General features: G+C 38.5%; 1 protein-coding gene across 2 annotated transcripts; it reads right to left on the bottom strand.

Annotated features, from left to right (window-relative positions):
- Nucleotides 1-6: 6 nt before the first annotated feature.
- On the bottom strand, nt 7-14,842 carry LOC118013979 (rho GTPase-activating protein 20-like). 2 transcript variants are annotated; one of them, XM_035009933.1, is made up of 6 exons: nt 14,402-14,842; nt 10,224-10,301; nt 7,920-7,986; nt 5,206-5,394; nt 1,745-1,920; nt 7-359 (listed from the first exon to the last, which is right to left on the bottom strand). In XM_035009933.1, the coding sequence occupies exons 2-6, from the start codon at nt 10,248-10,250 to the stop codon at nt 162-164; spliced, it is 657 nt and encodes a 218-aa protein (XP_034865824.1). In that variant the 5' UTR covers nt 10,251-10,301; nt 14,402-14,842; the 3' UTR covers nt 7-161. The 2 variants fall into 2 exon arrangements, with proteins under 2 accessions (XP_034865824.1, XP_034865832.1); XM_035009941.1 differs by lacking the exon at nt 10,224-10,301.
- Between the last annotated feature and the right edge of the window lie 6 nt (nt 14,843-14,848).

The raw sequence follows: 14,848 nt of genomic DNA, 5'->3' as shown, positions 1-14,848 counted from the left end.
AAAACAGAAAGTATTTCTAACATATGGGGCTTTTAACTCCTAAAGTATCTTCCTTAAATTTTGATTTTGTCAAGCGTTTTTCAGCTTGTCAGGTTCTTAATCTGTTATGCCCATTATGGTTCTTGAGCAGTCATGATGAAGGACACCAATCATAGCTTCAGTTACTCGTGTGTGGATAATGCTAGAACCTTCCCTACCTTTAAGACGGATGCGACCACATGAACAGATTCGCTGTACAGGTCCACTTTGACCCCAGAATTTAGTTTCTCCTTTAGGACCCTGGTTGATTTTATATTGGGTGATTTGCTGAAGATGCATTCTGTGAGTGACCCTTTTTGATTAATAAAGGAAAGCATATCCTGTAGGAAGAAAAGAAAATTATATCACATCTCATATCCCAAACGCAGAGCTCAAGCTTGCCTCCGTTTTGAAAGAGGAGGGGAATGCAATGGTACACTGTTTTTGAGCTGAAAGGACTAAAGTCAATTTAGATTGTTTTTTTTCAGTGTCTCTCTATATACTTTCTACCGAAATATCCATTTTACAGTCATACACTGAAACATTTTAAACACTTCTTTTAAGCAGATTTTCCTTTCCATTGAGTTTCCACTCTTAAATCAAACTTCTCTGCTTCAAGGCCTTTGCACAATCACCGTCTGTTTCCTACTTTACCATTCTTTTCTCATTATTCCATTACATAGATGCTCTCCCCCAAGTATGGAAGTCTATTTAGGAAATACACATTTCCCATTTGTTTATTTCTCTTTAAGTGACTGTATACTCCTTTCCTACTTGTTCTATTTCCTTCCCTCTTTTAAAGTCAGGCTCAGAAACTCTCTTCTCTTTCTCTGATTACCCTCCCTTCTCATGAGTCTTTCATTGTCTTTTGCTGTATCTTCATGTCCTCTCCCTGCTGTGTAGAATCTTAATAAGGGCTGGACTCAGGGAATAAAATGGATCTGAAGTCTATTATGCTACTTATCTATTGTGTGAGCTGGGGCACATACATCCTGTACTGAGGCTTTTCCGATTCGTTTAAGAAGTGTGGAGGATGATAATCCTAGCTACCCTCTAAATTTGCTGTGATGCAAGGGCCTGGGGTAGTAGCTAGCAGGTAACATGCTAGCTAAGATGATTCATTTCTTCATAGCTAGCAGAACGTTCCCTACATCCCGGACAGTGCTTGCAGAGACACCGAATACTCAGTGAAGGTCCACACTGACAATTCACTAGAGCAGTTTGAGATAACACAGGCCAAACTCTGTGGCTTTCATTTGACATATTCTGTTAGGATTAATAGTTTCCTATTTGCCAGAGGATGAGTCTATGCTCGTGTCAGATGTTTACAGTTGTTAGACTGAGTAGACTCCGCTGAAGGAGACTTGAGACTCATGTGAGTTCAGGAAGGCAATGAGGGGAGAGTGTGAAGATGAGGTGGACTCTCAGAGACTCACATACACAGAGTCCATTTTGACTGATCTGAACAAGCCTCCGCATGTCTTTGTGGAAACAAGACCCAAGTGGAATGGAGAAGAATGTCTTTTCCTGTTGTATTTGCCTCATGACTCTGCAAGACCTAAATCAGATTCTATTCTTTGAAATAACAGTAACAGAGCTTCTCAGCCAAAGCCAGGGGCTGTCTAATGACTTCTCCATTTGGGAATAGATTTGGATGAGGACACGTGGCCTCTCAGAGTGTCCCCTCCTCAGAAGGGCTATAGAAGACCAAAAGGATATGACCTACCAGGATTGGGAAGGGCAAGTTGTCTTTATTACACACATCCATGAGGGAAACTCCAAAGAGCTGTCCTGGCTTTGAAGAAGGTGGGGTTGTGCACTGGCTGTCCTGGCTAGTGCTGGAGCCCAGACAACAGGCCCAGTCTCTGAAAAAACCGCTTTTAACTGTCTTCTGCCTGTAATCTAAGGAAGAAGTGAGATTAGTAGTAGTTGTTGTTGTTTTATTCGCTTAACCTTCTTTTCTTTTTTTTTCTAAAGATTTTATTTATTTTTTGATAGAGAGCCAGTGAGAGATGGAACACAAGCAGGGGGAGCGGGAGAGGGAAAAGTAGGCTTCCCACCCAGCATGGAGCCTAATGCAGGGCTCAATCCCAGGACACAGGGATCATGACCTGAGCCCAAGGGAGACGCTTAACAACTGAGCCACCCAGCCATCCCGCTTAACCTTATTTTCACCATTCCCATTCTACGGTACATTCACTGCAATGGCTAGAAGAGGGAAACTGAGGCATTTTTTGTGTAGAATTTTCCATGTTTTGAAATTGGCCAATAGCATTCTTATGGTGTTAACAGTTGTTCCCCAGATCCTGCAAACTGATGGTTAAACCTAGAGACTTGATCAGACTTAGTGTCAATGCTTTCAATCCCATCTACTGCCCGTTGTGCTTTATCACGAGGCACTTCACTTGTTGTTTGTTTCCTATTGGTAAGTATGATTAGTGGATTCATCCAGTGTCAGATCTGATTTTAAAAGCTCAAAAGATCTGGTATTCAAATCAAGCTGAGTTTGTTAATCATCTGCTTTCACAGTGAGTCTCCTTCCAGTCTTAAGTTTCCTCTTTGGCTTTCTGAGTGCTCAACTTTTTTTTTTTTTTTTTAATTTTATTTATTTATTTGGCAGAGAGAGACAACGAGAGAGGGAACACAAGCAGGGGGGGATTGGGAGAGGGAGAAGCAGACTCCCACTGAGCAGGGAGCCCGATGCAGGGCTAGATCCCAGGACCCTGGGATCATGACCTGAGCTGAAGGCAGACGCTTAACGACTGAGCCACCCAGGTGCCCCTGAGTGCTCATCTTTCTATGATCAAAAGGATCTGCCTTTCATGACATGATCCGCCTGACCCCACTTCTCAGGCGGCCTCTGGTGTCTCTGCTCTGGGCCATCCCCAAGGATGACTCCCTGCATTCAGGGTTCTTGGGAAATAGTCATTACATGCTGGCTATGTGGTAAGATTCCAGGTGACTGTGTTTTCTTGTGATACCCCACCAAGCTACCCAGAGATGACTTTTTTTTTTTGTAAATTATGTTTGATATTTACGGAAAAGAGTCTAATCCACAATGAATTGCACCCAATTCCTCACACATACTCAAACATACATGTATATACACCATACCAGTACAAGGCTTGAAAGAAAACATACAAAAAGAAAAACAATGAGAGATTATGAATGCCTGATTTATCCCCAATTTCCAGAGATGATTTTGAATTACCCAACGTTCCCTATCAAAAGAATGCAGAAGAAGAGCTTTACAAAGAAAAGGTGATCTGCAGTGAAAAGCTGAGTTGAAAGTTTCTACTGCTCAGCTATGAATGTTTTCCTTATAAGATACCTTAACATTTGCTTATAAAATCTGCTTAAATAACTGAATTCTTTAAAAGTCCACAGAGGAGCCAAGCTGTAGAAGGATAAACAAATGAGCAACATTTCACCAAACACCCATAAACACCTGTCCACTGGGCTTTTCTGGGATGTAGTGAGTGCATCACCGTATCCACTCACGTGGGTGGCAACACTCATGGCACTTGACCAGAGAGACCAGGATCTAAGAACCAGAAGCATCCTGGTTCTGCCACCTAGTTAGATTACTCAAAAATTCTTAAGCTTTGGTTTGCTTAACTTTAACATAAATGCTGCTGCCTACAACTCGTTGAACTAAATGTAATGTACTACTCAGCACAAGGCATGGCTCGTGGCAGCCTTGATAAAAGTAATTTCCTTGCTCAGAAGGCCTCAGGCAGTCTAGACATCAGTCTCTTCCCCCTCCAAAGCAGACATCACTCCCATTCTCTATTTGATTTTGCAACCTCTAGAAGGTAGGCAATCATGAAGGATGGCTACCACTTTACTTAACTAAGGCTCTTTCTTCCTGCTCTGAAATTGATACCGCTACCATTTTAAAAGGAGAGAAGAAAGAAAGCAAACACATTCTTAAATCCAGGAGGAGATTCCTGTACATCAAAATGTATGCATTTGCTGAAGATACGTGTTAATATGTAAGTTGAGTTGTTGTATGCAACCTGGGTTCCCTACTCTTCCCCTAGTTTTATTATTTCTAAAACTACCCAAATATATTCCATTCTTCAGCTTTAATAAGAAGAATGCTCTTAAGAAGAATGTTGTATCCCTTGGTACAAAGCTATATATCTAGCTACTCTATGAGTATACAGAAAATAAGTACACATTGAGTCCTATACTTTCTCCAAGGTATTTTCAGGCTTAGCTGGATGTTTCATAATGTACATTATTTGCTGTTAGAGGTCATGTTGCCTCTATTACTAATAAAAATATATGCTATAGCCATGAAAAATATAGGAATGATTAAACAAGCTAACTTTATGGAAACCTATTCTTTCTTAAACAGTCCTGGCAAGATTTGGGTTAATGTTTCCTAATGCTTGAATTAGGGTATGAATATTAAAAAATAAAATTTTTGAAACTTTGTGCTTATAGAATAACAATCATAACAATAAAATACTTTCTATTTTGGCCCAATACTTCTCAGATGAATAACACATTTTCATCAGAGAAAAAAATATCAATGGGAGAATACTGGAATGGTAGGGAAAAAAATAGCAAGAAGGAAGATGAAAAAGCCCTGACCATAAACATTCAGTCTCGCTCCAGCCTTGACCTGTGTCTGAAGCAGACATGGAAAGTGGGGGCAGAATTGAGACTTGAATTCTAACTGTAAGCCCAAGGCCACTTCAGCCTAAGCCCAGAATAAATCCAATTCAGTTCCATAACTCTTTACTCCACTGGAGTTCTTCCATTCCAGGTGCGTCTAAGCCATGCAGTCATTTGATTCCATCCTGTGATGGCCTGAGATACTAGATAAAACCCTGGAATAGGGAAGACCTGTTTCCAGGCCACAAACAGCTTGTGCTCTAAGAAGACACACAGATGTGTACTCACATAATTATATGTAGAAAGTGTTCTGGGGATACAGAGAAAGGAGCTAACAGTCTACCTAGGAGAATTAAAACAAGCACACAACCTTCCTCGAAGTGAGTTGGGTCCTAAGACCTTTGGGTTTCTCTAAGCTCGATTCTGTGCAGTTTTGGGGTTCTTGCCTCTACTGTTCCTCCCCACCCCCCACAGAGAGAGTGAGCTCTGTGTCCTCAATTTGTGGGCAAGAGTGGAGACATGAGCCAAGAGGAGACACCTGAAGAAAGGGAAGGGGCTCACCTCTCCCTTGCTCATTCTGCGCCGGGTGCCTGGGCTTCAGGATGAACCGGCCTTGCATCTCTGCGAACCCCTGCTCCAGAAGGAGGGACTCCTGGAGGGTGGAAGGAGAGATGGAGTCCTCTGGTGTCTGCGGCAGCAGTGTGGTAGATGGAAGATGGCTCATTTTAATTCCATAGGGATGTTTATGTCCTATATGGAAAAAATATAGATTCAGGCTGATGGTGATGGCTCTGATCAAATCCCCCTTCCCATGAGTGTATGCATCACACTGGTATATGCTGCTATTCTCCTGGGGCTTCTGGCACTCACTCTGTGCCTCCTGAGTGAGCATCATATTCGCTCTTGTTGGAGACACCCTGCAGAAAGCAGGTGCCCAAGGAAAAGATTTTAAAAAGAGAAAAAAAATGTAAAGCATGTTACTTTACTTGGAATACAAAGATTCATCAGTGCATTGCACAATGCTGACTTTTGCTGTGTTTCCATCTGAGAATATTTAAGGCCTTCTAGTTTCTGCCTTGACACTAACGAGATCTGCACATCTTAGGCAAATTACTTGACCCCTCTGAGCCTTACATTCATCCTTTGAAATGCTTGCCCTCACACAAACTTATAAGGATCAGAGTAAATATATTAATATGCATTGGTGGGTAATATTTTTTAAATAATTGAACATATATATTAAGAATTGCTATTCTCTCTCACATAATGTCAGTTGAGCAGATTTTTTTTTCATTTCCTTTTGTCAATTTCTAGAGGCAGAGCTACTCAAGGGCAGTGGGATGGGTTGCCTTTATGCTTTATACTTCCCTCCCACTGCTGCCCTTCCTCCAAGGGGAGTCCTGCCAGGTGATGATCAGAGGGAAGGCTGAACAGTGTTGGGAACCCAGAAGCAAAGTGCAAAACGATGTTTACAGAGTGGAAAACTGCACCCAGAGTCAGTGAGAGTTGCCTGCCAAGTGATTTGTTTTGTTCTTGTATGCTTTAAATTGTTTCCTCTCTATAGAATTCTCAAAGACCCTGTGCTATAGGATATGGATCTCATTTTTTAAGAACAGAATGGAAGTTCTCTTTCTGTCATTTCTGATTTATTATTGAATGTAACTTGGGGAGCTTTTGCTGTTCCTTCTCATCTGTCATAGATGCAGTGTCAGTGATGTGTTCACAAGAATCACAGTGACTTCCCTCTTTTAAGGAAAAAGAAGCTTCTACGACAGCAATACAACCAAATCACAAAGATAACCAGGAGATAATCCGCAATTGAGAATTGAGAGCATTGGTAAAAAATGCATTTTGAATGCTGCCAATGGATCATCATGAATGACAGGCTCTCCGGATTCCTTAGAGCTGCCTTGGTGTGTGAAGCTGCTCAAAGTCTAAAAAGTTATCATCTATATTGTTTTACCTAAATTAATGCACTTTATTAAAATAAATATATTTAAGTATTTGACTTTTTTCCTTTTTGTGGTTGGCCGACTTTTACAGAGATGTCAATATTAATATGAAACATGAAATGGTGGGGGGGATTTTTTTCCTCAGCTATGCCCTTGGTGACTCTCTGTATTCTAAGACTGGGAATATACATTTCGTAGAAAGAAATTGGTTATTTAGATTTCTAGATCACTTGAAAATATTCTTTAGATAACTTGAAAAAGAGTAATAGCCTCACGGGATTATTTTCTTTTTAAGATTTTATTTATTTATTTGTCAGAGAGAGAGAGAGAGCACAAGCAGGGGGAGCGGCAGGCCAAGGGAGAAGCAGCTCCCCACTGAGCAAGGAGCCCAGGACCCTGGGATCATGACCTGAGCCAAAGGCAGACACTTAACTGAGCCACCCAGGCATCCCGCCTCACAGGATTATTAAAAAGATTTTGAAAAATGCATGTAAGAAGGAATGCTCTAAGATTTCTAGCAGAAATCATTGTCACCATTACCATACATTACTATACTTCAAGGTCTGCTACAGATCCTCTCTTTTTTCTCTGGTTTTTTAATCCTTCTATTTTTGGTAAGCACTGAACAATTTTGCTAATCCAAAGATTTTTTTTTAGAGAACTTGTGCTAATAACTATTTTAGGAGAGGTGTAATCTGTTTATCAATAACCTTAAGAACAGTGATGGAAAAAGCCTGAGAAACAACAAAGTGCAGGTAGTTTAGTCAGTGAAGACTTGAGGAGTTTAAATGTGATTATCTCATTCTCTTTATGATGCTGAGAAAACTTCTGGGCACAGAGCAGGTGTTAAATACATACCTATACCTGGATTCAGAGACATGATTGGATTTTAGCGGATTCTCACAAAATAGAGGCTATTTAGTTGTTAGGAACTGGAATTCAAGACTGGAATATGAAAAATAAATGTATGGGAAAAAGAAATTCCAATTCTATGCTTTCATACCTAAGTGAGTAAATAAGTAAGTAAACAATAAACAAAAAAATTTTTAAGACAGCTCTGTTTGTCAGGTAAAATGAAGTAGAAACGAAAAATTTACATTTCTCTCCCTAACTAGACCTTAAGCTGAGGAATGAAGAGATGTCCTCAGTGCCTGGGAACAAGTAAGCACCTGGTAATTCTTTAATAAACGTGAGAGTGAATATTGCATGTGATTTTCACTTTTAAGGGTATTTAAGCTGAAGACAGAACAACCATTACTTTGAGATGTAGAGTTACAATTTTGAACCTAATCAATCCCATCTTAGATTTTCCCTGACACTTACCAGTGAGTGGGTGTGGGGACGCTTCCTTGCCAGCACTCACCCACAGCTGGTAGTCTTTCTCAGAGCCCTTGGAAACAAAAAGAACTATGCATCATAACAAATCTTTCACAGTACTTGAAGAACACATTTCCTTTGCATTTCTCTGTTTCCAGAAAGAAAGAATTGGGGCCAGTATAAATGCCATTTGGTCCATGGAGGTAGCTACAGTACTTGTTAACTTGTTCCCTCATAGCCTCCAGTGGACCGTCCCAGGTTCTTGTCATTTTTGATAAAGGCCAGGAAACCACAGTACAATCAGCCCCTCACGGTGTGGGTGGCCCATGGCCTAAGAAATCACAGTTGTGCCCCTTCGCTAAGGAGGAAACTTCTAATCTCAGAGTCCTGCCTTCCGCTGTCTCTAGATTCCTTGGATAATGCTGGCTTTTGCCGCCAAATGTCCCTGCCCTGACATGCATATTGTCCAGAGAGCCATATACCCTGCTATGACTATTCCTGAGCAAAGTAACTTGAAAGGCATCAATAGTTCAGCAGCCCTGGGCAAAAGGAGACAAACGCCCAAGAGGCCTTGAGGAGATAGTGGACTGAAGTCAGCCACTGGCTTTGGTGCAGGCAAGCCCCACTTCAGGGAGAGAAAGAACAAGGACTCTAACCTAGACAACATATCAGATGCAGAAAACAATTACTCCCAGCAGAATTACCGCCCAGTAAACCTGGAAGTCCTACTTGAAACAAACACATCTAAATTATAAAGACCGCTGAACTATTTTAGAGAGTCTTCCAGGAGACTAAAGCAAAAAATGTTTGACATGGAGTTGTTGGTGATAGGTACTATGCTTGACCTGGACTCCTGATTAAAAATCATGGTCTTGCCCTTATGAAGAAAGGTCATAGGTATGGACACAGACACACACACAGACACACGCAGACACACAGACACACACACATAGCTAAATCTGCTCAAAATTGTATTGCAAATAACTCGTGAGAGCTAGTAAGGTAGGGTAGGGTTTGGAAATGCTATGCTGGAATCCCTTAAATCAGGCATACATAAAGCCAAATAACCCCAATTCTTCATTAAAACAGAAATTCTTTGTGTGGTGAGATTGATCACTTTATGCAAAGGAAAATCACAAACATGAAATAAAATGAGCTTCATCATTAATCAATCTCCTCAACTTCATCCCTAAAACCACTCACTCTCTTTCTAAGACTTAATTCCTATTTAGGGTATATATATCATACAGGTTAGAAATCAATGTAGATATGTGCTTTACTCAGTACATATAAATTCAATTTTATTTCAGATATATTATTAAATTTTGTTTGTACAGAAATCATTGATTTCTTATGCTAAATTCCAGTTGCCCTGAATTTTTAAGGGGCTTTATTATACCATTGGGTCAGACAGAATTTAAGTAAGAATCTTGTAATTATGTCATGTCATAATAGCAAGACATTTTTGCATTTATAGAGGATTTTATATAAGAAGCTGTGCTTTACAAGTGCTCCCTTCAGTTCTGTCCATCTGACTATCACTCTCCTTCTCTTTTCCCTTAGAAAACCTCATCCTCAAATATGTCCATGTCTTTCATCAAAAAAAAAAAAAAAAAAAAAAAAAAGTCCAGCAACTCACACCAGCACCATCAAAACATAAAGGAACAGGCCGTTAAAACCAAAACAAGATGAAAGTGATATGTACGCAACTGCCCCCAGATCATGGTCTTATTCAGAACTTGTCCTCTTTACCAGTTCATAAGGGGTGTGAGCCGCCTCATCCCAAGGAACTGCATCAAGAGGAGGTAGCTTCTAGCCATGTGGTCTTTATGTCAAAATGTACAACAAAACATATAATTTAGGATTCATCTAACTGGGATTGAGTCCTTGGGTGATGACCAGGGTAAACAGGGATGGGGAGGAATCAGGAATGAAGACACAGACAGAAGAGTCCAATAGAGGAGGAAATATTTAGAAACTTAGAAATATTTTATTGTCTGTGTATAAAATATATACAATAAACTGCATGTTGTTATTAGCACTCTAAAATTATAGCCCAATTTTATGCTATGATTTTGAATTCGCAGAAAATTTAAAATGGGAAGACAAGAAGAGCACCCATGTATAGGCTAATAATATAGCTTTGCTGCCTTCAATTTCTAAATCTGGGGGACAAAATATGACTATGATATGTATAATAATCAGCTGTCTTATAACGGGAGGTACACAACACACACACACACACACACACACAAATCTCAAAAGTCAAAGATGGTTTTTAAATTAAAAATAGTTTGCAAGGGAACTTACAGTTATTCCTAGCATTGGTAGTGACATGTTGATAATGTCATTCACTGTGTCTGAATTTGTTACTGTTACAGTTACAGACTGTAAAAAAGAAATGAGAAAAATTGCTATAAATTTTTAAAAATTTAAAGCAGGTGACCAAATAATTATTGTCAAATTATTATCCATACTCTAAAGGCAAAGCTTGTTTTCAGTTAATGACAAAGTAAAGCATATGTAGAGCACACACCCTTGATTATATTTTCATTTCTTTACATAACATGAAGCTAGTAGGAAACATTTCAGTGAAACATATATTTCCCTTCAAGGATTTGTGGCTTACAAAATATAGCAGCTTAAGCAAGAAAGAGAAAAACAGAATTCCACGAGGGGACATGAACTGACCCTCAGCTCCATAAGGCTATTCCCAAAATAGAGAGGGGAGATAGTTTAAAAAGGAGGAGCTAGATACTTTTCTCTCTTCGCAATTACATACTCAGTTTCAGCAAAATCAGAATAAGAACCGTCTGTGACAGACATTTTTTTTTTTTAAACTACTATTTAGTCAGTACTGTCTTTGTGTCATCATGGTTACTAAGATTTCCATTGTTGAAATCTGTTGAGACAAATAAAACCAATGAGTCTAGGAAATGAGACTGAAAATGTTAGAAGTTTATATTCCATTCGCAACTCTGACAGTGAGTAGTTACTTATAATATCTCTCTATCACACCTTATATTGAGAAACTGCTCCATACAACAAGGAAAACAGTTATTGAAAATTATCTGAAAGGGATGGATAGGAATCTGAGATGATATCGATAAAAGTACCCGAATTCCAAAAGACATTTTAAAATAGGACAATATGTAACCAACCACGCATACACTTTTTATAACATTATTAGGCAATGAGGCCTGTGTTCTTTGAGAAACAGTGCATGAAGAAGACAAGCAACAGAAGTGGACACTCACAGTCCTTAAAAATATTAAAAACAAAGTTAAAAGAAACTTGTTCTTTCATTGTATTTTTCTTCTTATGAATTGAAATGCAATTGCTTGATATGACAGATGGCCCAAAAGTTGTTTGATAATCGAACTTTTATAAACAAAAGTGTTCATTGATTTCAAACTACTTGAGCTTTAAGGATTATAAAAAAAAGTGTTCAGAACCTAGCAGTAGGACTCAGAGCACCCAAACTCAAGGATATCCTATGTTAAATTGTCTAGGAGGGGCTTCCTATGTTAAATTGTCTAGAGGATTCAAGACTGGGTCTTAGCTTGAAATTTAGTTAGAAGTAATGGCTCTGCTATTTTTTTTAAGATGTCTGAAAGCCTTTCAGTACAACTTAAAAAGTTTCCCACAAATTTTTTTTTTTTTTTAAGATTTTTGTTTATTTATTTGTCAGAGAGAGAGCACAAGCAGGGGGAGCCACAGGCAGAGAAGGCAGAGGGAGAAGCAGGCTCCCCTCTGAGCAGGGAGCCTGATGCAAGACTCCATCCCAGGACCCTGGGATCATAACCTGAGTCGAAGGCAGATGCATAACTGACTGAGCCACCCAGGCATCCCTCCCATGAAATCTTTTTAAAGAAAAAAAATCTCTTTTGAAATACTAATAATCACTTTTTAATTTATCTGGTCTGCAAGATAATGGTTTTCATGGTATAAGGAACATACTATGTTCAAAATAGTAATTCCAGAGATGTATGTATATTTTCCTGCATGTTGTAGGTTCTCCAAAACAGATAAATTCCAGTAGATAGAGCTCTCTGTAAACAAATGACTTCAGAAAAATAAGCTGCTTTTTGAAATAATTTAAAAGAAAAAGAAATGTTACTTTTTTTTATATGAGTCAAAGTGTTACTTAATATATGAAGAACAAGGAATATGTGATCAATTCTCAAGAGCTGAAGCCAACCCTGAGATGATCTAGATGTTCAGACTGTTAGCCAAAAACAGCTATTACAATAATGCTCAATGATACAAATGAAAATATGCTCACAATAAACGAAAGAGGCATCTTAGCATAGAAACTAAAAATATTTAAAAACAGAAATTTTTTATCTGAAAAATATCTTAAAGAAAAAATTTACTGACTAGGCTACATTGCATAATGGAGATGACAAAAAGAAGTCAGTGATTTGAAAATAGATAATAGAAATTATCCTGTCTGAAGAAGAAAAGGGGAAAAAAAGATTGAAAAAATTAAGAGTCTGAGGGATCTATGAACAATATGAAAGGGTCTAATATACATATAACTGGACTCTCAGGAGGAGAGGAGAGAGAAAATGGGGAAGAAAATATTTGAGGTAATCATGATTAAAATTTCCCAAATTTGGTGAAATTAAATTTATAAATTCAGGAAGTTCAGAATATGCCAAATAGGACAGATTCAAAGAAAACCATGCTTTGATACTTCATAGCCACACTGCTAAAAACCAAAAATAAAGAGAAACTCTTGAAAGCAGCTAGAGAAAAATGACAAATCACCTACAGGGGATTAATGTTTGATTGATCACAGACTACTCATCAGAAAGCACAAAGACAAAAAGACAGTGGAACATCTTTAAAGAGCTGAAAGGAAAAAGTTTGCGAACAAAATTCTACATCCCTCAAAATATCCTTCAAGAGTGAGTGTGAAATAAAGCCATATTCAGATAAGAGAAATTAAGAAAATCTGTTTGCACCAGGTCTGCACAAGAAATGCTAAGGATCATCTCTCTAGGATGAAATGAAAACAGTGTTAGAGGGAAACTTGGATGTTCAGGAACAAGTGAAGAACATTAGAAATGCTTATTTTGTGTAAATTATACATAAATAAAGTTGATTTTTAAAGATTTCAAGGTAATTTTCCATGGAAAATTCTGAGTGTAACCCACTGCCACAGCTGAAATCAAAGCAGGCAGAGACAAGAGTGTGCTCTGCTGCTAGAGAACCCTCTGGCCTTATCTCCTTCATGCAATGCATCTACCTGGTGCTTAGAAACCAATCAAAATATTTGCATGGCTTTTGCTTTGGCCAGGAATAACTACCCCTTTTTCCACCTTCAAATACTATTTTGTGTGACCTAGAGCTACTGTAAAGTATAACAGGAAAAAAAAAATGTCACTTAAAGATACCCAAAGTATCTTGTTCATCATTGCAAATGTCTTGGCTACTGCACTACAATTTCAGAAATCAAATTTTATACCAAGAATGGGCAACTGGTTTGATTTTTTTTCCCCCAACAGCCAAAAGAAAATGAGATAGAAATATGCTGATCCCTTAAAAGTGTCATCCCTCTGAGCTCAATTCAACCCTGATATTCCTTGGATCAAAAGACCTTTCAAAACCCCTCTGCAGTTGATATAACTACTAAGTGAAATACCTGACCCTTGAGTAGATCCTGTACTGGAAAGGAGACATTATTGAGGTCAACTGACAAAATGGGAACATGGAAGGCAGAGTAAAGTATTACACCGATGTTAAATTTACTAAAGGTGATAACTGTGTGATGGTGATATAAGAGGATATCTTTATTCTTGGGAAATACCTAGGTTTAAGGATAAAGGGCCATGGCATTTGTATGACCCTCAAAAATAAGTATAACATACACATAATAGGGACAGAGAAAGAAAATAAATGATAAAGCAAGTGGAGTAAAATGTTACTAATAGCTGAATCTAGGTAAAGGGTGCATGGGGTGTTTTTTGTTTTATTTTTATACCTACAACTTTTCTGTGAGTTTACAGTTATACCAAATAAAGCGTCAATGGGGGGAGGGTGGAGAACTGTGGAAACAATCCAAACCATTCTGTACATAAGTAGTAACCATTGGGAAAAAATGTTTACTTCTAGTAGGAAATACCTGCATGTGAAAATCACCTTATTACAAGCCAGTGTTGTTGCTATTAGAAAGAGCCAGGGAAATATTATGGATATTTAACATGCAATATTCTTTCCATGCTTAAGTACTGTGGCATGGATTCCTCTCGCTTCATATTACCTAGGATTCACTCTTTATGTATACAAAGACACGTGTAGACAGGAAAATACATTTTCCCACATGGTACTTTTCTAAATACTCTCTCTCTTCTTATCTCTTGCTCTCTCCTTCCTACCTCCCCATCTCTCCCTCCCTCCCTCTCTCTATCTCCATCTCCATCTCTTTCATTCTATCTGAATCAGGAACATGGAATTTAATTTTTGGTCTTAAAAACACTTACACAGGCACAGTTCTTGATGTCCTCAGTGAAGATTCTGAGAGGAATGCTTTTGGGCTGGTCCTTCTCTTTGGCCAGATTGATGTACCTAATCAAATTCAATAATAACCCCAAATAGAGTAGGATGAATTAGCTATTAGCTTACTTTCAAATTGATCTATGTGGCTAAAATTTTCCAACATACTCTGTTATTTTTAAATGCATGTAAATAAACTCAGCAACATCAAATTATGGGTTGGAAGAAAACATGCAAAACTATTTCAGGAAAATAAGACATGACTCAGAAAACAACAGGTTGCTCTTGTCATGTAAGATGTGAGTAGCAGATCCAGTCATCAAAGCTTTCCTGCCTAGACTGGAGGGCCCAGCACCTTCAAGGGTAGGAATGAGAAGGTACTTGGACCATCACTCAGGAGAGTAAATTGCACTTAAGAAAATTTAATATGTATC

Source organism: Mirounga leonina, unplaced genomic scaffold, assembly GCF_011800145.1.
Source record: "Mirounga leonina isolate KUSES-001 unplaced genomic scaffold, KU_Mleo_1.0 Mir_101723, whole genome shotgun sequence".
Classification (NCBI taxonomy): Eukaryota; Metazoa; Chordata; class Mammalia; order Carnivora; family Phocidae; genus Mirounga; species Mirounga leonina.
The sequence above is the reverse complement of the archived record's forward strand: the minus strand, read 5'-3'. Positions and strand labels throughout refer to the sequence as shown.